The 24,032-nt window shown below is 46.1% G+C and overlaps 1 protein-coding gene across 6 annotated transcripts in view; it reads left to right on the top strand.

Moving 5' to 3' along the window:
- The window catches only part of CHST10 (carbohydrate sulfotransferase 10), a 29,040-nt gene extending 16,969 nt beyond the window's left edge, over nt 1-12,071 (top strand). For all 6 annotated transcript variants that reach the window (XM_077133886.1, XM_077133883.1, XM_077133884.1 and 3 more), the window contains 3 exons: nt 5,639-5,873; nt 8,062-8,167; nt 9,561-12,071. In XM_077133886.1, the coding sequence (XP_076990001.1) occupies nt 5,639-5,873; nt 8,062-8,167; nt 9,561-10,098 (879 nt within the window). In that variant the 3' untranslated portion in view covers nt 10,099-12,071. The remainder of the gene's footprint in view (nt 1-5,638; nt 5,874-8,061; nt 8,168-9,560) is intronic.
- Nucleotides 12,072-24,032: the final 11,961 nt, after the last annotated feature.

Raw genomic sequence — 24,032 nt, 5'->3', positions numbered from 1 at the left:
CTTTTTCCTCAGATTCTTTTTGTACTTAAACTCCTCATAGTTCCCTACCCTGGATGAAGGAACCACCCTTGAAAGACCTTCCTGTCTTCCTTATCCCTGTCTGGGTTTGGAAAGTGTAGGTTTGTCTTTGTGCTGGTAGGAGGGAAGTGGGAGGGCAAGCCCGAAGGATGTCTACTAGCCCAGGAGTGAACTACAGAGAATGGCCGGCTGTGTGGGCTTCCCAGTACAAGGACAGAAATGAGAACCAAGTGCCATCTAGAAAGTGTCTGTCTGCTCAGAGGCAAGTGTTTTTCAAATGTTTTACCTTTTCAGGGCATCGATGTAACAGGGTTCAAGTAAGCAGAGCTCTGAGATGTCCCTGGAACGTTGCTTTTAGGTTCAGACCCTCTAACACATCTGTGAGTTTGGATGGACTATACAAATGAGAAACCAAAAAACTTACAGAAAATGGGAGGGTGGCTTTCATAGAGTTAAGGAAATAATATCTGGTTACGAGGTCAATTATGACACAAAGATAGGGGTTTATACTTGTAAGATCTTTGTAAGAAGAATGAAGTACTTTGAGACAAGGGTGCCATCAGAATGTTGCAAGACTGCAAAAAGGAAAACACATCTTTGTATTGTCACTCTTCTTACCCCCTAAGAAAAGGAATGTTATTTCTAGAAAAACTGGTGGCCTGAAGAGCCAGTGCAGTTGAAAATACGGCACCTTAACACCGTTTCTGGGTTTTAATCTCATTTTGTCCTTGTACTGGACCTCTGAGGTATGAAGTTTGTATTCAGGTTGCAGTCGTGAGGCTCAGGGAATTTTGCTCATGAGTCCAGCAGGCCGTGACCACCACGTGGTGGATGTGGGGCTTGAGCTCAGTCCTCTTCTTGTCTCACCCTGTTGTATTGATTCTCTTGAAACTCAGATGCAAGGGGAAGGAAATGAGGGGCACAATGGTCTGAAGTACCTTTGGAGGCCGTGAATTATCAGATGACATCAGCTTTCCCAAGAGAAAGGACCTTCATAAATGTGATGAGATTCCATAGCCTACCTTCAAAAAGTTTATTTTGTGTATAATGTAGATGAATGCTTGAAAGAAAATTATTATGAAAATCAGTGATACCATATATTTCCTAAGAGAAAAAGTAGTGCAAGGCAGTACAAGGAATTGAAACGACTGAAGGAGAAATTTTTTTCCCTTTTTATTTAATGCTTCAGCAAAATTAGAAAGCAAAATTTGAAAGTGAAGTAAATGTAATTTCTCAACTGGTTGAGAGGTGGCTCTCCTATAATGTACTGCTCTTGAGTGTCACCCGGGATCAGGGTTAGATTTGAGGTTTTAAAGAATTGGATGAAAGTGAAGGGACAGAGGCTTTCTCTGAATAAGTGGGCAGGACGTGGAATGTTGAGGAACAAGGGTCAGTTAGCTCTGAGAGCAAGGAAGATCCCATCCCGGGTGTGTTCCCTGGGGTTCTGCAGAGGCAGGAGCAGGGCTGATGCCACTGGGGGTGCAGCGGGGGGAGGTGACTGCCACACACGGTGGGGGGGGGGAGGTGACTGCCACACACAGGGGGGGAGGTGACTATCACACATGGTGGGGGGAGGTGACTGCCACACACAGAGGGGGAGGTGACTGCCACACACGGGGGGTGGGGGTGACTGCCACACATGGTGGGGGGAGGTGACTGCCACACACGGTGGGGGGGAGGTGACTATCACACATGGTGGGGGGAGGTGACTGCCACACATGGGGGGGAGGTGACTGCCACACACGGGGGATGGGGGTGACTGCCACACACGGGGGGTGGGGGTGACTGCCACACAAGGCCATTTGTAGCTGCTCTCACTTCCGGTCACTCACAAGGTGTTGCCTTCTCCTTAGGCATCCCCCAATTCTTACTTCTCTCTAGAGAAATCCAGGTTTCAGTTAGGCCAAGAGGGAGAAGGCGTCCTGGAATAAAGTTCTGAGTGGAAGAGCGATTATATCCGACCCCTGGAAGGCCAGCCAGGAAACCTCTGTTGTCCTGACTTTGCCACCATCCTCACGTTGTGCGTTTTAGAAGCTGCCTTCCTTCTCCCTATTTTGTAGCTGACCCAGCCCTGCAGGGAGGACAGGCAGTTACAGCTGCTCCATGATTTGATTGCCTGGCAAGCTTAGTGCATTTTAAAAGATAAAAACAAGGGTATTTTGGTTCATTCAATATGGTTCGTTTAGAGGGACTGTCTGCTCTAAAATCTCAGGAAAAAATCCTGGTAGCTTTATGGGGATAAATAGCTCCTTTCTTAGCAGCAGAAGCATTTCAGAATTCCAAGAAACGAGCACAACTAGAGGCCACCAAAGGAGTGAGGTTGAGGGAAACGGCCTCCCCATTCAGAGCCGCCTTCCAGGACTCCTTGGAGAGCTGGGTGATGCCTGTGAGCTGGCACTGCACCTGGACGTCGGCGGGAGGGACCCCGAATCCTAGAGGACCGAGCCCCCAGGCAGGTTGGGAGGCTACTGGGAGGTCCACCCTGCCGACTCGGCCACCCCACCTGCGGCGCCACCCCCGCCTGCGTGCCGCCGCTGACCCCAGGCTCAGAGGACACACTCAACGAACATTTGTCAAACGAATTCGGCAAAGCAGCTGAATTCTGAACTGAGTATTAACAGAGGTCTCTTGGGCTGTAGATGCTCTCTTAGGTTCTGAATTATCCCCCAAAAGTTCTGTACCATAATTTAATGCTTGAATTTTTTACCTTTTTTTAAGTCAACCTTCTCTTGAGAAAATAGGGGGAAGTCAAATGAACCAAGTTGCCGCTTTCCTTTGCCAAGTGTACTGATGGCACTCCACTATCCCTCGGGCCGAGGAGGGGCTCTGAGGAGGGCTGGAGATAGTGGGTGTTACTGTAGGAAAGGGAAGGAAGGAAAGAAGAGAGGAGGCCTGTGAAAGATTCCTGGTAAGAAAGGGAAAGCCCAGCCTGGCTGGAAATGGAGAGGCCTCTGATAGAAAGTTTGGCTTTTACTTAAAGGGAGATCACATTGAAGAAAGATAGAAAAGTGACGTGCTACCTTTGATCAGGCATCTCCGAGTTACCTGGAATATGTCTTTGAACAGTTGTTTTCTCCCAAAAGTAGTGTTTAGAAGGTATAATTTCTAGCCCATGTGGAGCTAAGACAGTTTCTCTGTTGGCTACATACATAAGATACAGATGGGCTGAGTGGAAACACTCATGTTGCAGGTCTCCGTACAGAATTTTTAAGCTGTGGCTTCGTTATACTCTGGCATTTAAAATGGCACAGAAGCCTGTGGCCCCCCTTTAGTAACTCAATTTTAGTGCCTGAGTGCTAGTAGGATTTTTTTTTTCACAATTCTAGTGCATTAAGGATTTTGGCAGGAGGTATCCAGGTGAGTCTCCTGATTGATGGGGCAGGTCCGTGGGCCCTTCTGGCCCCAGCTCTCGGCTCAGGAATCTCGCGTCTCCCACTGCTGCCCCAGCTGTGCTCATTCCTGCCCACCTGACACTGACAGATAGGTTTGTCTATCAGATTGGACCCCTCCTCCATATCTACAACCCCCCCGCCCCTTCAGCTCTTGGCTCTCCTTTCTGCTTGCTAAGAAAAGGTCTCATGTTTGTCTTTCATAATTTCACTTATTGCTCTCAACGAAGCTATAAATTCCGTGATTACATTTTAGTTCCCTTAAACATTCCTTTCATCTTAATCCGCTTTCTCCTTATGATTTTCTGCTTCTGTTCCATAAAGGCCATGTCTCCCGACATTCTAAGAGAATTGCTAAATGGTTTTCTCAGTTACATTCTAAGGTGGATCACAACGAAGGTTTGCTCTTCTGAGCTCCTGAGATGTGCCTTTCCTTTCAGAGGTTACTCTTCAGTGCCCTCGTTTCCCCAGACAGAGGGACCACTCGACCCCAGGTTTAGACTTCACTCTTCCTAGAGGTCACTCGGCACCAGCCCCTAGAAGTTCTTTTCTCCCTCTTACCTGGGTTCTGGTTCCCTAGAGACACGGCGCGTATCTGCTGGCTCCCGTGATGGGGCGGCTGCAGATGGCTGGAGCCAGGCGGCACCGGCTAGAAGGCCACCCACCTCCCTCCGGCCCTGACTCACTCTCTTTAATTTTTTTATTAGGTAATATTTGATGCATATAATATATATATACACATATGCATATAATATATGATATATATGTATATGAGTATATTGTATGTCTGTGTATATAATAGATACATATATGCGTACAATGAAAGATACTAATCAGTTAAACACGCCTGAACTTCTATCTTAAAGTGATTTCCCCTCTGTCTTAAACAAATCCTGTTCCAACCCCTCAGGATTTCCCTGGGAGTCATCCAGCACACAGCTTCTGGGCAGAATTCCTGTTTATCAGAGCCACCTCCCTTCACAGTTTCTTCGTGATGACTTGGCAGGGGTTGGCACCTCCGTGTCCATCTCCAGTGCCCCTGAGAGAGGGATCGTTTAGGAAGCCTTTGGAATTGAAGTACTATTATATGAAAGGACCTTAACCATATCAATATATAGACAACGCATAATAAACTGTTAATCGTCATCATCTCCAGGAATTGGCATCTTTTCCCCTTCAGTACTATTCTTTTTCTCTGCATGAGCATATATTACTTAATAAAATCATGATCAACTAGCTTAAATGTTTAGAGGTGGTTGTAGATGTGGCAAGAAAAGGAAGGATTATTTTCTCATTTAACATTCAGGTTTTTATTGAAACTTCTTTGTAAGGCACATGCCAAGCACTGCGGCCCCACACGTGGTTTTTGGGCAAAAGGACTGCAATTGGGGACAGCCTGGGTGGTTCAGTCAAGGCTCCAGACCTCTCCACTGAATGTGTCGCTAACGTGAAGCCTCTGCCAACCTGGGTCATCCAGTGTCCTGGAGAGTGTTGGGGGGAGTTGGGGCAGCCTCATTTTACTAGCCTCAGCTGCAGAGACCTGGGCACACAAAAGAGCCTCTCATCTGGGGCATTATTGTATAGATGCCCAATCTGAGGAAGGGCAATTAAATGTAGATCAAATTCCATTTTTCCCTTGTTTGGTTTTATCAAGTGTGGCTTCACTGATAGCCACAGTGAAGCTGCTGCTCAGCAGCTTGGGTGAGAAATCCTTTGGATTTAGATTTATTAGTTGTAATGGGCAGTGCCTTATATACCAGAGTACCTTCAGAGTAGCCCCCAACTACAGGGACCACTGGTCTTTAGAGTCATCCTAAATATGGAAACTCAGAATTGCATGAAAGGGAAATGCTAAGAAGCATAAATTGAATGGAAACTGGCCTTCACCATTCCCGAATGAAAGGTTTCCTCTGTTCCCAGGAGACTAGAAGCCATAATGCCATCAGTGGAGTTCTAAGCAAAGGGCCGGCCTGCTGCCTGTTTCACTGCTTGTCCATTCTGGGGGTGGAGAGACCAAGTGTTAACTGAGTCTCTGATTACGCTGTGAACCCCACCCCAGCCCCAGTGGTGAATCTCACACGCACACGCAGACCCCTGCCCCGTGGTTCTTGCACCTGGCACGTTATTAACGGGAAGAAGCAGGGAGCAGAGCCATCGGTGACCCTACTGTTGTCTGTGCTGGTCTCACTAACGCAGCCCTTATGCCCGCTTTGCTCCCTTCCTGCTGCCAGCCGACGGGAGAGGGGCCAGCTGGCAGCAGGCTGGCACCGCCCCTGGTCTACATGGAGCGTCTGGAACTCGTCCGAAACGTCTGCAGGGACGACGCGCTCAAGAATCTCTCTCATACTGCTGTCTCCAAGTTTGTTCTGGACCGGATATTTGTCTGTGACAAGCACAAAATTCTTTTCTGCCAGACTCCCAAAGTGGGCAATACCCAGTGGAAGAAAGTACTGATCGTCTTAAACGGTAGGTGCCGTGCCCAGGGAGGTCCACGTGCAGGAGGTGGTGGTGTCCCAGGGAAGGAGTACTGTGACCAGCTGGGGGGGGGGGGGGGTTGGCGAAGGGAGATGTGGGGAAGCCGCAGCAAGGAATGCTTCCTCCTGAAAGGACTGTCAGCCTGGGGGGCATTTCTTGCTTTTTCTTTTCCTATTAGTATTGCATCTTAAAAGTTGCTGGGATTAATGTAGATACTGATTATTTTTAAAGGAGCCCAGCCAAGGTCAGAATTTCCTTGCTTTTCGCAATAGAATCCCTGTCTCAGCAGCTTGCCCCACCCCATTGACCCTTTTTCTTCTTGGATTCACTGCACTGATTAACATCTTATCTGGCATCTTTGTAGCCAGAGGGCGAGTCTCCCTGGGCGAGGGAGGATGCAAGGAGAAGGGGCTGGGAGGACACACACACACACACACACACACACACACGCACGCACGCACGCACGCACGCACGCACGCACGCACGCACCTGCCTGTCACAGGCCACCGACCACAGCCAGCACGCTTCTTCCCCTGCAGACAGTTCTCTGTCCGGGTTGGGGAGGAGGACGTTGGGATACACTACGCGTCTGAATTCAGAGGCTTTAATCCTCATACTTCAGGGAAGCAAATGTTTCCTTGGGAGCAAATCAGATCCCTGGAAAGTGACCTCACACACCACATCTTCTGACCACTCCTTGCTCTTCTCAGACGCCATATGTGTTTGTTTAAGTTCCAGTTACTCTGGAGAATCCAAGATAATTATGTCCTCTGTCTACTAAATTCAGCCTCAGAAGGAATACAGTTCACGTTGGCAGCCACGCGCTCCCCCACCCCGTGCCCGCCATCACCCATGGCATGTGCAGAGTTGGTGGTCCGTGTTGGCTGTCCTCTGGCCTCTTCGTGGCTTGTTCAGGTTTATGATTAACATGCAGAGCATGTTGCATTAGAGCCTTCTTGAGTTATTTGGCAGCACGTTGGACTTTTAAAAGCAGAATGAGGTGATAAAGGAAGTTCAAAACAGACTGTAAAAATGTCTCACGACCTGCCTCCGCAGGGTGAAGCAGCCTCCTTTAAAGGTCAGGATAGAAATAGGTGTGGGTTTGCAAGGTCGTGGGGTGGGAACAAGAGCAGCCCCTGGGGCAGTCGTCCCCAGGTGTGCCTGAGCCTTGGGCAGCTGTGGGAGCAGGTCAGGTATGAATCCTCAGAATTTGTTCTTCCTCAGTCCCCTTGAGGGTGAAGATTCGGTCTCACCCCTTTGTATAGCCACCTCCACAGCTCGCAGCCCAGCATTCTCTTCTTGTGCTTAAATAGTTTCGACAGAGTGAATTAAACAGACAGGGCTGCGGCCAACTTTGCTTGCTGAGATGGCTGAATGGAGATTCTGCCTCGCCTGAACTATGGGTTTTATGTGCCAGTATCCACACAAAGTTGGGAACTGGGGTTTGTTTGCTGGCTCAGACCATCTCATCAAAATGACAGTTTCTTCCCATTTGTGTGTGTTTAGGAGAGAGAAACCTGCCCAGTCCACCAGCCTTAGGCACTTGGCTTCAGTGGACAGACCGTGGCTTTTTATACTGACCTGCCTCCTCTTTGGACACTTCCTGTCCTCTTGAAATCCTGTTTCAGATACGCCACGAGGCTGCCGGCATGGTAGCCTGGTTTTTCCAGAATCAGACATCTTTGTTCCTTGTCAGTTTGGAATGCTTAGGTGAAGTTACCTAAGCGCCATTTGGGCCCATGGTGTTTGGCCCGTCAGTAGATGCTGACCGTGCTGGTGCTTGGTATAAAGCAGCATGCTTGGCAATCCTGTTGTGCTGGCACGTTTTCCCCACTTTCAGAATATAGTAGATATTGCTAATTTTGAACTTTTGGTTTGCATGCCGTGATCTGTTTTCTTTAATGGTGAATATAACCCAATTTAGATGCATTGCCAGAGGGAGGTTTGGCCAGTATTTCTAGTTCCCTCTCCGTTCCTTCTCCTCCTCACTTATCTGTTTCCTCTGATTGGCTTTTACCAGAAGCTTTTCTTCCTCTCCCATCTGCTGGAAGTTGAGCTTGGACAACCTAAACTCACAGCGGCTGGGGATGGGTTTGTCAGGCCTGTCTGTGGGGGGCACAGGCATCTTCCTTTCAGGATAGTACCCAGGTTGTCGGTGACCCTCTTGTTCACTTCCCAGGAGCATTTCCGTCCATCGAGGAGATCCCCGAGAATGTGGTACATGACCACGAGAAGAATGGCCTCCCTCGGCTGTCTTCCTTCAGCGAGACAGAAATTCAGAAGCGGTAAGAGCAGGTTTCTCAAAAGGGAGGAGATGTTTTTAAAACCTGGAAAGAAATTGAATAAATCCCATTGCTTCCACATTGCTCCAGGGACCCAGGGGCTGGCTGTCGGCTTGTGCTGGTGAGGGGCAGCTGAGTGTGGGGACTTCTGAGAGCCCCCTTCTTTGTCTTAGCCTTTCTGCAGTTGGGGCACAGGAAGACCGCCTCATTGTGCCAACGGAAATGAGAGGTCATTTTAGTTTTGTTTTGTTTTCATGAAGTTTTATAGGTTCCTTACTGAATGTGATCTTTCCTTCATAAAAAAAAAGGGATTTGGATTGCAAGAAAACCACTCAGTTTTTCCTTTTTTTCCAAGGACACAGTGGTGTCTGCCCTGGGAGTGGTGGCATCAGCTGGATGTAGCGTTGGCAGAGCAGATGGCCAGACCTTGCTGACTGCAGCAGGGTTGGCGAGCTCGGGACACTGCCTTGCATTTTTAAAGTCACTTAGCTAATGAGCTGAAAAGTTGTCCAGTAGGTATGAACTGGGCCAGGAGAGCAAGGTTTAAAAGAAATAAGAATACATAAGCAGCAAGTAAATCCCAGGTCACCAACTGCACTAGGACCTCTCTGCCTTCTCATTGCTTCTGGTCCTGGCTGAACCCTTCTTCCATCTTTGTACAAAATCTTCAAAATGCAGGTGTTACTGCCAGGATGGAGGTCCTCCAGGGGACGCACCCTCTGTGGCTCCCCGAAGTGCCCACCTGGTGGGAATTTTGTGAGATTGCACAAGTTAAGAAGCAGGACACATGGAGAGCAGTTCCTGGGGTGTGGTGGGCACCGTTGGCACAGTCTGGCCTTCTCGATATTGGCCACCGCCACAGCCACCCACACTTGTGCCACCACTGCGCTGCCAGAGCTGGCAGCTCCCCCAGGCCACCTTTCCTGCCAGGTATAGCGTGCAGCCTCTGGCTTCTCCTTTTCTCTTACCTCTCCCTGTTTTCATATTTGTGCTTCTCCTGGCAATTTTTATTCAGATTCTTAAAGATGGCCCCTTAAAGTAACTTCCTCTGGCCTTGACCATTCGTTAATCTCCTGGAGTTCCTTGCCTTAAGATTTCCTGCCCAAGAACAAAATGATTATGCACCTTGAAGTTCTGGAATATTCCAGTAAAACAAAACTTAGACTCCATCGACTTCCTCACTGTGCCCCTCCTAGCATGAATACTGTGGTCTCGGGCAGGTGAAGATTCCTAAACCTCCGTTTCCTCACCTGTAAAATGGGCCGGTGACGGGACCTGCGTCCCGGGGCTGTCCTACCGCTGCCAACACCGCCGTCCTCTGCTCTTTGCATCCAAACCGCCGTTGCCACCAGCGCCATCTCGTTAACTGCTTACCTGTTTCCATTTTCCCCCTTAGGTTGAAAACATACTTCAAGTTTTTTATTGTCAGAGATCCCTTTGAAAGACTTATTTCTGCCTTTAAGGATAAGTTTGTCCACAACCCCCGGTTCGAGCCCTGGTACAAGCACGAGATCGCTCCCGGCATCATCCGGAAGTACCGGCGGAATCGCACGGAGACCAGGGGCATCCAGTTCGAGGACTTCGTGCGCTACCTGGGCGACCCGAACCACAGGTGGCTGGACCTGCAGTTCGGGGACCGCGTCATCCACTGGCTGACGTATGTGGAGCTCTGCGCGCCCTGCGAGATCCCATACAGCGTGATCGGGCACCACGAGACCCTGGAGGACGACGCTCCCTACATCTTGAGGGAGGCCGGGATCGACCACCTGGTGTCATACCCGACCATCCCGCCGGGTATCACGGCGTACAACAGAACCAAGGTGCAGCGCTACTTCCTGGGTATAAGCAAACGGGACATCCGGCGCCTGTACGCGCGCTTCCAGGGGGACTTTAAACTCTTCGGGTATCAGAAACCAGATTTTTTGCTAAACTGATGCCCAGGACCTGTGAGTTTGAAAATCTTTGTTAGACTAGGTGAGCGGAAGTGACACCCCCTTGGCCCACGGCCTGCCAGGGACCGGCCAGCACTTGGTTGGCGCCTTGGCTTGCAAAGTTGGACCCCGCGGTGACTGTTCAGTTTGGATGTGAGGTGCACCGAAGAGCCCCCAGCCCACTGGCCACGTGAAGCTACCATTTGCTCTTCCCTCACCTCTGAGGGGGAAAAGCTGAAAATTTACAGCCTGGTGAACCCACAGAGGAAGAACTACAGGGCGTTAGGAGTCATTTTCCTCAGCTGTCAAAGAACAGCTTTGCTCAGTGGTCAGCAGGCGGCTTGCTCTCAGGGGACCCAGGAATGGCTCCCAGCACTTCCAGGTGGAAGGAGGACTTAATGGACTGCAGGGACTCACCCAGTATGTCTATCAAACTATACCTCTTTTGTTTTGGCGCTGCTGTAATTACCAAGGCAAGATGTGTATTTTCCATGATTACTTTTTTTCCTGTGAAGTTCAGTGATGACCAAAGGGCATTTGCAGGCAGTCCATCCATTCAGAACGTGTAACCTGTGTAAGGCACGCTCGTGTTTCTGAACCTCGGCCTGCCGGGCAGCTATCATTCAGCCCAAGAGATACCGTTTTGGGAAATGAGGTGGGGAAGTGTAAATTCTTTCCACCCGAGAAAGGAAAGGAACCTCTTTTGGGGTCTTAAAGGATACGTGGTATTTAACACAGTGACCTGCTTAGTCCTTGTCTCCTGGGCTGCTGTGGATTTGGGCACATCCGTCCTGCCTGTGGCCTCGCCTATTGCCTCTGTCCCATAGATGGGGGAACAGGAGCGTTCTCTGACCCGCTCCTCTCAGACCCCCTCCCCTGGGATGGGAGGCAAGCAGACGCAGTGTGCCAGCCCTGCAGAGGTCAGTAGAGCGTCCACATTTCTGTTCCTCTGGGCAACCTGCAGCCCTGGACGGAGCGGCTGGGGGTAGTTGAGCTCACCAGCAATAAAACCCTGGGCCCAGGCAGCCCCCTGTCACCATCTCCTGGGCACTGAGCTGGGCGCAGCAGGGAACAAGCCACAGGCACCCAACGGGGTCACCTGACCGGGAAGGTCCTCAAGGTATGGGGTGAGCCCTGCTGGAAGGCCTGGGGGCTCGTCTCGGAGCATGAGCGACTGCACGGACCACCCTGGGGATTTTTCTTCCAGGCAGCTGCAACCTACCTTCTCTGAAAGTGGCGGTGGGAAGGAAAGCGTCCTGAATTCGTAAATGTGAAAGTCAAATAAAATTTACTATGTGCCAAACCTGACATGTGCTGCAGAGAAGGTGTGTTGAGGCCACAGAGGGCGCCGGCCACCCCCGGGTTGCAGGCGGCCTCAGCAGGGCAGCAGTTTGTGCCCTAGCCTGTCCCCACTGCCGCGCCGAGGCGGAACACAAGTTATTTTTATATCAGGTTTCCTCCAGGTCCAGTTAAAATCAGTTTGGACCTGGTGAGCTGGCTGACCATCTCTCCCATTTGAAATGTAACCGTGTGACTATTGTATGTGAATTGAAGGCCTTAAAGTTAGTCCTAATGAAAAATAAACTAGCACTTCCTCCCCAAACAAAAGGTGGGCCAGCTGTGGTTTATTATGGTTTTTTGTTTCTTCTATTAAGTCATAAAATAATCTGGCTTTTGGGTCATTGTCTTAACCACTGCCAGACTGTCTCCTGGGCATCTCACCGTGCGTCTGGGGTCACGCTTCCTGGCCTATAACCCCACCCAGTGTGCCCGGGTCTCCACCCCGACCCGCCAGCCCTGGCCTCCACACCACCCACGGGCAGCTGGCCATGCTGTCATGTCCTTCCTGAAGGCTGGGACTCCAACCTGAACCTCTGGAATCCTTTCCATCACCTGAGCCCCTGCCACACCCACTCCAGCCACCTCCAACCCATTTCCTCCCCTGCAAGGAGAGAGCCTGGCCCATCAGACGCCCTTCCTGCCCTCTGCTCATCCTCCCCTCGCCTGGCAGCCTCATCGTGCCTCGGGATGGCCCAGCACTCTCCCGCAGCCCTCTCTGACCCTGGGGGCTCTAGCGGGCAGGGAGCAGCCCCTTTGCAGGCAGAGACAAGGGAAGGAGATGCCACAGCAGCCGAGAGGGCAGGCACCTGGGGAAGTTTCTCCTGATGAGAACTCAGGTGATGTTTCACCTTGACGTGAAAAGCACAGAAGCAACTCCCTCTAAGAAGTGGTTCTGAGGTGGGGAGGGCAATTCCTAAATTTAAAGTCCTAGTAATATTAGGCTGACTTACTGGACTTGTGTTTCAATTAAATTGCTTTTCTCTCATTCAGTCTCTCACATTTTAGTCTTACTGATTTTACATGGAAAACCATGAGAGCAAAATGTCCAGGCAAGGTTAGATCTGATTTCACACTGGCTGCCTGGGGCACGCAGGTGCAAAAAGTGGCAGTGAAGCGGGATGTGAGGAGTGGGGAGGACAGGAGAGGGGTGGGCGTGCTGGGGGGCGCGGCACCTTGCCACCTGCAGGGCTCTGCCGAGGTTTCCATGGGAGCCCAAGCCAGGGGCCTCTCCCTCTCCCTCCACCTTCCATTCCAGTCTCTTCCCTGTTTACTGCCGGCCGGGACCCCGTCTCCTGCAGAGAAAACAGGTGGCGAACACTTCCTCAGCATCCTGGCACTACATCTACACTTTTCTGCATCCATACACATCCTTTTCACCATCGGGCTAGTCCAGTACAACAGAAGGAGCTTTCCTCCTCCTGCCCCCCACCTCTGCTTTGTCTCTCCTGCTTGGATTCTCCCCCTATTCTGTGTCCAGTTCCAGCCCTTCACTCCAACCGGCTCTTTCCAATGGCACTAAGACATTTAGGGCTCTCCAGTCTCCAAGCCACCCTCCCTTCACAGTCCCTCGCCAGATGCAGCGCTGCCCTGTTCCTACAGCCCTCACCCACCCACCCCTTCTCACACTCATCTTCTGCCCCCACTGCCTTCAACCCTTCATCTCCATTCTCCTCTCAGTGCACGAGCCCCGGCCCTGCCCGCTCCTCTCCTTTTACACAGAATCGCCCCAAGTTACCAGTGTCTCCCTTGCTGCTCAGCCAATGGGTGCTTTCAGGCCCTGGCTTGCTGGACTCAGCAGCTTCCCATCTGCTGAATACTCTGTTTTTCTTTTTTCTAACTTTTTCTTTTGAGATCATTGTAGATTCACATGTGGTTCTAAGAAATAATCCAGCTGGATAACATACCCTTCACCAGGTGTCCCCCAGTGGGGAACATCTTGCCTAATGACAATTCGGTGTCAAAGCCAGGAAAGTCACATGATCCAGCGCGCGGACCTCACCCAGGGTGTCGCCGTTTCACACACACACTTTCATGCGGTGTGTGAGTTTAGTTCTGTGCAGTCCTATCACATGTGGGTTTGTGTGGCCACAAGTGCAGCCAAAACACTGAAAAGTTCCATCACAAGGACCCCCATAAGCCACAGCCACCTGCACCCCCATCGCTGATAACCTTTCATCTGTTCTCTATCTCTATACTTTTGTCATTTTGAGAATATTATATAAAAGGGATCATATAAAATATAGTCTTTGAGATCAGCATTTTTCAATCAGCACAACTCTCTCTAGATTCCTACTGGTTGCATGCATTAATACTTCACTTCTTTTTATCCATTGCTGGTAGTCCCCGATATGAATGAATCATGGTTTATTTCACCATTAACCCCTCAAAGGACATCTGCGTTATTTCCAGTTTGGGCCTATAGTGAATAATGTTTGTGTACAGGCTTTTGTGTGAACATGTTTTCATTTCTCTGGGTACTACCGTAATGGTTTTCCATGTTAAACTAATAAGGGTAACATGTGAGAGATCGAATAAGAGAAAAGCAATTTAAGACACAAGTCCAATACGTCAGCCTCATATTATTAGGACTTTAAATTTAGTACTTGCCCGCCCCACCTCACAACCACTACCCAGTAGTACAATTTATGGGTCATGGGATAGTTGCATGCTTAGTTTTCTAAGAAACTACATCTGCTCTTTTCCAGAGCAGATGTACAATTTTACACTCCCACGCCAATGTGTGCGTGACCCAGTTTCTCAACATCCTCATCAGCACTTGGTGTTATCACTATTTTTTATTTTGACCATTCTGATAGGTATGTAGTTAGAGCTCATTGTGATTTTAATTAGCCCTATGGCTAATGATGTTGGATATCTTTTTCATGGATTTATTGACCATTTATATTTCCTCTTTGGTGATTTTTGCCCATTTTCTAATTTGTTTGTTCTTTATTGTTGAATTTTGAGAGTTCTTTAAGTATTTTAGATACAAATCTTTTGTCAGCTGTGTAACTTACAACTCTTGCAGAGAGCAGAAGTTTTCAATTCTGATGAGGTACAGCTGGTCAATTTGGATTGTGCTTTTGTATGAAGTCTGAGAACTCTTTATCTAGCCTTCAATCCTGCAGATTTTCTCCTACATTTCTTTCTAAAAGTTTTACATTTAAGCCCATGAAGCCATTTTTTTTGTTGTTAATTTTTGTGTAAGTGTGAGGTTTAGATCAATTCTTTTTCTTTTTTGCTTACAAATGTGCAATTGCCCCAGGATCATTTGTTGAATAAAGCTATCCTTCCTCCATTGAATTGCTTTCCCATTTTTGTCAAAAAATCAGCTGGGCATATTTGTGTAGGTCTCTTTCTGGGTTCCACGTTCTGAACCACAGATCTGTTTTTGGCCCTCCACCAATCCCACACTTTCTTAATTCCTGCCACTGGATATCCTTCACACTGAACAGAGCGAGCTCCCCACTTTCTTCTTTGTCAGAACAGTTTTACTTATGCCTTTCCTTATAATTTTTGAATAAACCTACCTATTTCTACAAAAAAAAATCTTGCTGGGATTTAGATAGGAATTGCATTAAACCTGTAGACCAACCTGGGGGAGAACTGACATATTTACTTTGTTGACTCTTACAATCCAGGAACATGGTACAGCTCTCCATTCTTTAACTTCTTTCATCGGCATTTTGTAATTTTTGGGATACAGATGTTTCCTAGATTTTTGCCTAAGTACTTAATTTCCGTCAGAGAAATTATACATCATGATGTGTTTTAAATTTGGTTTCACATTTGTTACTAGTAGTATAGAAATGTGAATTATTTGCTGTATAGACTGTGTATTCTGCAACCTTCCTGAACTTAATAGTTCTAAGAGATTTTTTATAGATTCCTTGGTAGATTTTCTTTATAGACAATCATGTCATCATTAAATATGGACAGTTTTATTTCATATTTTCCAATATTTAGGTATACCAGTTCTTTCTCTTTCTCTACTTATAGAGCTGGGTAATAATTCCAGTATTACATTGAATAAGAGTGGTGACAATGGGCATTCTGCCTAGTTCCTGATCTTATTATGATGTGGGGTTTTTTTTGTAGCTTATTTTTTTAATCAAGTAGAGATGGATAGCTCCTCTCTGTTCCTAGTTTGAGAGATTTTACCATGTATGGGAAATGATTTTTCTGTACTAATTGATATGACCATATGACTTTTATTCTTTAGCATTTTAATGTGATGAATTACATTGTTCTTTCTAGTTTTCTAGTAGAAATTAGATTATTGATTTGAGACCTTTCCTCATTTATAATATAAATATTTTATGCTATATTCCTCTCAGCATTACTTTAGCTGCATCCCACATTATTTTAATACCTTATTTTGAAATACTTCTAAACTTACAGGTCAGTTACAAAAATAATACAAACCCCATACAGGGAACTCCAATATACCTCTTTCCCCTCAAATGCCCAGGCTTACCAATGTTAAATTTTGCTGCATTTGCTATATCCTTCTATCTACACATCCATCTGCCATTCATCCATCTACCCATCTATCTCGATCCCTTTTCTGAACACATGAGTGTAGGTTTTATACATCATGCTTCTCAAACACTGATCACTACCATGTGCATTTCCTAAGAATGAGGATATTTATTTACGTAACCACCTTATCTACAGTTACCAAGTTCAAGAACTTTAACATTGATGCAAAGCTTACAGTCTGCATTCCATTTTTTCATATGTCCCAGTAATGTCCTTTTGAGCCATTTCTCCTCTCTTATTTGAGCACATTCATGTTCACATAATGACATCTAATTGTCTTTATCGCTTTAGTTTTTTTTTAAAAAAAAAACTATGGGAAGATACATACAGCATGAACTTTCCCATCTCACCCCCTCCCAAGTGTGCCGTCCAGTGGGACTGGTCACAGTCACAGCATTGCCGTGTCCTCACCACCTTCCATTACTGTCGTCTTCCCATCTCCCCAAGCGGAAAACTGCACCCTGTGTGTTAACTTCCCATTTTCCTGACTTCCCCCGGCGGCAGCCTGCACTCACTTTCTGTCTCCATAAGCTTGCAACTTTTCTGATATTGTATCTGTAGTTACCATGGGACTTAAATTTAACAACCTAAATCTATGACATTCTTGTTTGTTTTGATGCTGACTTCACTAGTGTAACAAACTTCGTCCCTCTGCCCCTCCCAGCGCAAGTCCCTCAGGCATCACCAGACAGACGGCTGGATATCCGCGCTCTGGGCACGTGCACGGGGCGCCTCTGCTTCTCTGGAGCTGGGCCCGGGACCCACTGGGAGTGTGGGCCCCGCTGGCCGGCGCGGACCCTGCCACTTTTAGGAAGCCTAAACTCGCGTGCATGCACTGCGGCCCGCGGTCATGATGCACAGGCCTGAGTGCCGCATGGCTGACTGCGCGCGGGTGGATGGGTGGGCGGGTGCGTGGGTGCACCGTCGGGGAACCACCGCAGACCCGGCTGGGGGTCGCAGGGCCCGCTGGGCAGATGCGAGGAGAAGCGGCCCTGCCCAGTAAATCTGCGCCACGCTCTCCGGCCGTGTTGAGGTGTACTGTTTCCTTCTGACTCAGCACTCCGGGGCTTGTTCTCTGGTCTCCACGGTCTTGCAGAGATTCGAGATGGTTGACTTTACCCGTTTATTTTGTTGTTGCAAAGGGGGAGCGTCTAACAGGCCATGCTGCGCCGCCCTCTCATCAGCCACCGCCTGGCTTTGGTCTTTTTATCTCATCCTCTCTGGGGCCTGCCCAGGTGGGGTGGCGGTCACCGCAGCCCTGGGGCCTGCCGGAAAGCACCGTCCCCCACGGCTGCCCCATCAGACGCCCCTGCAGGGCTTTAACGGAGATTTCAGATGAAGAAGCCTCTCCAGGCCCGGGCAGAAGTACAAGCTCAGCCCATCAGAGACCACTACCTAAAACCAATCAACAGGGCGTAGGACTCTGGATCAATGTTCCTATTTAACAGTTGCAAAGACTTGCAGATAAATTGATTATTCTACAGAAAGGGCTATGTCAGAAGCAGACATACAGCAAACATGATAAAATCAATATATGCAGAAAAAGCTTCATATATATGATATATGTTTCTCTGTATATGTCTGCACTCTCATACGTGTCCATCTATGTACATGTAATTTAGGTGGGTTTCAGCATGCCCAGAAGCTTCTGTTCTTGGCAGACAGATATAAAGTGTGTACTTTACTCATGTGACTTACTGGGGTTTTCCTTCTTTAGAAGCTCTGTGTTTCACGCATTCGCTGGGTTCTTGCTTCCCCTGTTGCCACGTGCACACCTGCCTGACAGCCGACTGCCTGAGCTGTTTCTCTCCCACGCAGAGAAGCCCCGGCATCTTGCTGATAACCCTGCCTGGGTTAATGGCATAGGCTTTACAGATGCTCATGGGAACCTGCCCACAAGTGCAGCCACGGCTCGAGGACTTGGCATGTCAGTCCTTAACTCTCATGAATAAGGGCAGGAAAGCGTGTAGGGAGAGAGCCTGCGAGATGGATCCTTGGCCCAGAAAGAGCTGGAGATACAAAATAGAGGTGGATAGGATTGTTTTATTTCCTGAATTCATTCTTCCCAGATGATTATGGGGAAAGAAAACCAAAAGCTCGGAGGTACATGAAACTTAGTCTTATATTTAAGGACCACTTTGGGAAGAAAATTTATCAGTATAGTGTGAAGGATTCTTTGAGAGACATTTCCACTAAAATATTGTCCATGTGCGGGTTCAGGAAGTTCCTGGGGGAAAAGAGCTGCGGCGGTTTTGCCAAATCAAGAGTCTTGTACCAATCAACTAATAATCTGTTAACGCGAATTTGTTTCCACTTTTGTAATAAGTTCTGTGCTTATAGAATGGCTGATGGTTACTCTATACAGAAATCGAAATCTCCTGTTCACCGTGCATCTGTTAAGGCTCCTTGTACTCCACGAATCCTGTAAAGTCTGTATCTGATTTTAAAACATTGCTGCCAAGGGCTGCTGAAGAGCGGCAATTAGTGATGTGAACTTCAAAACGCTTTGACAACACTGTCCTTTATGAACTCAAAACCCCTCACTCAGCTTTAATGCTTAGAGACTTTACTCATGTTTCATCATGCACACATTTTCTCTGTGTGATTGTAGTGTAAATACAATTATGAAAAGAAGGAACAGCAAATTTCCAGAGCTGGCATCAAAGTCTCCTGGGGAGTAATAGGATTTTCATGTCCAAAGCATCTCTTTTGGGTTCTTGCCTGTCTTGGCATATAATTAATTACTTTACCCTCCAAAGTTATTTGTGGGTTTCTTAGGTTATATTTTTCAGTGGAAATAATATTACCTACAGCCGTTTAATAGTCTGCTATATAACCTAGTGATTTTCCTCAAATCTTCGTCTTTAGGAGGTGATAGAGGCTGAACATGTATGTAAGATCTAGAAAAGCTTAGATACTTAAATAAATAATAAAGCTACACAACTTAAAAATGAAAGGAGAACATTTTGGTTTTGTTCTTCACTTAGAGGATGATGTAATGGGCACCACCAGGGTTTCTAAAACACCATCACCCAGTGCCCCCATCAGAAACATTGGATGGGGCCTCACCATCATCCCGTCATCTTACCATCAAGTCACAAACACTTTAGTAGCTCAATACATGATGCTCAAAGAGCTTGTAATCTAGTGATGCAGAACTCTGTATCTCCCGGGTATGCACGTTCCAAAAACAATAGTAGTTTAGTGTGTTCTTTAGGTAAATGAGAAAAATATGAGATAAAATGAACATATTTTTAAAGAAGTTGAGTCTCTTATAGGAAGCTATCTCAGAACCGCCTTGTCATTCAGTTGAGAATCTTGGGTTGGATGTGCAAAGGGGACCTAGCACTGATTTGACAGAAGGGGCCCAAGGGCTGATTGCCTCACATAAGAGAGGAGAACAAAATAGAGGTAAGATTTTAGGGTTAACGAATAAAAAGGACAAGCTGTAATAGCATTATAGTATGACCATTATTCGGGTAGTATACTATAAGCATCCATTTTACTGACCCAAGATAGTTAATTTGCTATTTGTGTGCCAGTACATATAGTTCACATGTAAAAGCACCATAGCATGGTGGCCGGATGAGGTTAAGGTGGTTGGAATTAGAATAGATAGAGATTGGACCAAGATGGGAACTCAAGCTTGTATGCCTCTCTCCCATTCCCATGAAGAGCTCTAGAAAGAACAGAGAAAGTTTTATATAAAACAAGATAATAGCAATATTTAAAAAAGATCAAGTGTCATTGGTTGAGCATAAATGTTGGGTAACCCCTTTAAAACACAAAACAGATAGCATAAGATTAATGAAGAGAATGGTGAGAGCTGGGAGAAATTTAACTTCCCCAAGTTGAATTCTTGATAGTCTCACAAGCAGTGTGGACAACCAAAGCTATAGGCTGAGCCCCCAGTCTTGGGGTTTGTTCATATGAAACTTAACCCTACAAAGGATAGGTTCTGTCTACTTAAAGTTTAGGCCTAAGAGTCACCCCCAAGAGAGCTTCTTTTGTTGCTCAGATGTGGCCTCTCTCTCCAGCCAGCACAACGAGCAGTCTCACCACCCTCCCCCTCTCTGCGTGGGACATGACTCCCAGGGGTGTGGACCTTCCTGGCAACGTGGGACAGAGATCCTGGAATGAGCTGAGACTCAGCATTAAGGGATTGAGAAAAACCCTAGAATGAGTTGAGAATTAACATCAAGGGATTGAGAGAACCTTCTCGACCAAAAGGGGGAAGAGTGAAATGAGTCTAAGTGTCAATGGCTGAGAGATTCCAAACAGAGTCGAGAGGTTATCCTGGAGGTTATTCTTACGCATTAAGTAGCTATCACCTTGTTGTTCAAGATGTAGTGGAGAGGCTGGAGGGAATTGCCTGAAAATGTAGAGCTGTGTTTCAGTAGCCATGTTTCTTGCTGATGACTGAACAATGATATAGCTTTCACAATGAGACTCTGTGATTGTGAAAACCTTGTGTCTGATGCTCCTTTTATCTACCATATCAACAGAAGAGTAGAACAAATGGAATAAAAATAAATAATAGGGGGAACAAATGTTAAAATAAATTTAGTTTGAAATGCTAGTGATCAATGAAAGCGAGGGGTAAGGGGTATGGTATGTATAATCTTTTATTTCTCTGTTATCATTTTATTTCTTTTTCTGTTGTCTTTTTATTTCTTTTTCTAAATTGATGCAAATGTTCTAAGAAATGATGAATATGCAACTATGTGATGATATTAAGAATTACTGATTACATATGTAGAATGGAATGATATCTTAATGTTTTGTTTGTTGCTAATTTTTTTAATTAATAAATTTTTAAAAATGTAAAAAAAAAAAAAAAGATTAATGAAGAAAATAATATCTCCCAAATTACATCAAGAGTGAGCTAGGTCCAGAGGGTGGCTACTCTTCTGAGGATGCTTTAAGTTCAGGGGCAACACACTTGAGGAGAGACAGAGGGGCCTAGGCAACATGAAAAATGATTAGTTAGGGAAATACATTCAGAGCACCCTGGTAGCATTGGTCCTTTACCCAGCTTGCACCAAGTAGGAGCAGCATAGGTATTTGCTTTCAGCTAGGAGAAATGAGGGGTGTGCCTATGGGCTGGAGATTCCATGCAGCTTTATGAGGCTGGAGCCAACAAGGAGAAACAGGAAACTTCTCACCCTGGAGATGAGCTACTGCATGCATTCCCAGGGAGCAAGTCCCCCCACTTCTCACTCACTGCAGGTGGAGAACAGTAAACAAGAACAGTAACTACTGAGATGCAAAGAGGGAATCTCAAATCTAGCAATGAGTGAGCACACAATCAAAAGCATCGAACACTTATGGGAGAAATATCACCAAGCTGCATAAACAGGAACTTTAAAAGGAAGAGGCATAATGAAGAGCTCAAACAGAATATGACAATAACTAGAAGTATGAGTGATAATATTTTTAAAATTTTGTTTGAAATTGAGAAAGACATAAATTTCTTGTCCATCTTCATCTCATTTGAGCATTGGGTTATACTGGGCTGATAAGTTAGCTCTCCATTTTTTTTTCTGTGCCCTGGAACAGTTTGCATAAGATATGAATTATTCATTCTCTGGTAGTTTTCAGAAAGTACACCCCAAACCATCAAATAGGCCCCTAACTTTGGGCAGAGAAAATAGTTCTAGTTTATTCGTTTATTAGTTCTAGTAATTTTTTTAGTGGATTCATTAGGATTTTCTGTATGTAAGATCATCTGCAAATAAAGACAGTTTTACTTCTTTCTTTCCAAGGTAGATGCCTTTCCTCTTTCCATGCCTAACTGCCCTGTTGAGAACTCAGGAACAGGGTCAGACAGCAGTGGTAACGGGGACCGTCCTTGCCTTGTTCCTGATCTTGGGGGCAGAACATCCAGTCTTTCACCATTAAATATGATGGTAGCTGTGGGGTTTTGTAAAAGATTTCATCTGATTGGAGAAATCTCCTTCTATTCCTAGTTTGTTGAATGTTTTTGCCATGAAAAGTATTAGATTCTGTCAAATGCTTTTTACTGTGTCTATTTAGATGATCGTGTGGTTTTGTTTGTCATCCTTTTGGTGTGGTGTAGTACAGTAACTGCTTTTCAGATGTTAAACCAACTTTGATTCCTAAGTCCCACTTGGTCATGGTGAATAATCCTTTTTATATGTTCTTTGATTTGGTTTACTAGTATTTTTTAGGGATTTTTCATCTGTATTCATAAGAGATATTGGTTTGTTTGTTTATCTTTTAATATCTTTGTCTGGTTTTGATTTCAGAGTAATACTGAACTCATAGAGTGAGTTGGGATGTGTTTACTTTTTTATTTTTTTGGAAGAGTTCATAAATGCTGGTGTTAATTCGTCTTTAAGTGTTTGGTAGAATTCAAAAAATCTTCTGGGGCTGTGATTTTCTTTTGGGGGGGTTAAAAATTACTAATTCAGGGGCCGCGGTGGCTCAGCGGGCAAAGTGCTTGCCTGCTATGCCGGAGGACCTCGGTTCGATTCCCGGCCCCAGCCCATGTAACAAAAACGGAGAAACAGAATACAATAAAACAAGAAAATGTTTAAAAATGTTTCCCTTTCTTCCTTCCTTCCTTCCTTCTATCCTTCCTTCCTTCTCTCTGTCTTTCCTTTAAAAAAAAAAAAAAAAAAAATTACTAATTCAATCTCTTTATTATATTTCTATTCAGATTTTCTATTTGTTTTTGAGTGGGATTCAATAGTCTGTCTTTCTAGAAGTGTATCCATTTTCATGTAAGTTATCTAATTTGTTGATATGCAGCTGTTCATAATATTCCCTTATAAATCCTCTTTATTTCTGTAAGGTCTTTAGTAGTGTCCCATATTTTACTTCTTATTCAAGTAATTTGAGTCTTCTCTCTTTTTTTCTTGGTCAAACTAGCTAAAGATTGTCAATTTCATTGATCATTTTAAAGAACTAGCTTTTGATTTCATTTATTTTCTCTATTCCCTTTTACATTACTTTCAACTCTTATCTTCATGATTTCCTCCCTTCTGTTTGCTTTAGATTTAGCTTTCTCCTCCATTTTTCCAACATGAAGATACATGGTTAGAATATTAATTTGAGATCTTTCTTCTTTTTAAAATTTGGGCATTTACAGCTATAAATTTCCTTCTAAGCCTTGCTTTAGCTGAATTCCATAAGAAATTTTTTTTTAGAGCAACTAGGTAGGAAGTTTAAAATACACATGTAAGAGAACATGCAGACTCTCTTGCAAGATGATAGAGGCAAGAGGCCCCCAACACTGGAACCATCTGCTCTTATTGCTTTGCTCTCCATACTTCCCTTCCCCTTCCTTGTTCGAGGTTCTTCTTTCTACCCTCCCTTCTCTCCAGGGTGGTGCCTGGTGGTAGATAGACATTTTGGCCGGTTGAGTGGCTCACCCTTCTCTGTAGTTGACTCAGTCAGGTGGGGGTCCTTTAGTTCCACATGGGTCAGCTGCTGCTGGATGTTTCCCATAAGTGGGTGGTTCCCACCCAGGGTTTCTGTGCTGGACTTGGGCCCTCCTGACCTTGATTAACCATCCTCGTTCAAGGGCTCCTTCATGTTTTTTTTCTTAACCATCGCTCCCTGATCTAGCTTGCTTCAAATTCACCCTCAGAGAGTTCTCGCCCCTTAATCTTAAGGGTTGCTGAGGGAGGAGGGTCTGTCTTATGTAGCTGCTTCCTGCTTATCAGAGAGTGTAGGTCCTGCCTGATGGGGCATAGGACTCTCTGGTCATCGCATTCAAGTTGAGAGGGGAGGAGTCCAGAGGGACGGCTGAAACAGCTGAAAATTTTTGCATCAGCATTTATTTGGTGTAAAAGGCTTCTAATCTGGAAGAAATAAACTTGGTGAGAAGTTAAAAATTGCAAGCACCAATTTATAAAAGAGGAGGATACAAGTAAGTGGGCCTAGGAGATCCATTAGCCAAGAGAGATTGGGGAAGAGGGAAGGGAATGCCTATCCTTCAGGTCTGTGCTGGTTTGAAAGGATTTATGTACCCGAGAAAAGCCATTTTTACTCCTAATCAATCTTGTGGAAACAACCATTTCTTCTAA

The sequence above is a fragment of the Tamandua tetradactyla genome, chromosome 17, assembly GCF_023851605.1.
Source record: "Tamandua tetradactyla isolate mTamTet1 chromosome 17, mTamTet1.pri, whole genome shotgun sequence".
Classification (NCBI taxonomy): Eukaryota; Metazoa; Chordata; class Mammalia; order Pilosa; family Myrmecophagidae; genus Tamandua; species Tamandua tetradactyla.
This window is presented reverse-complemented; position numbering and strand designations above follow the sequence as displayed.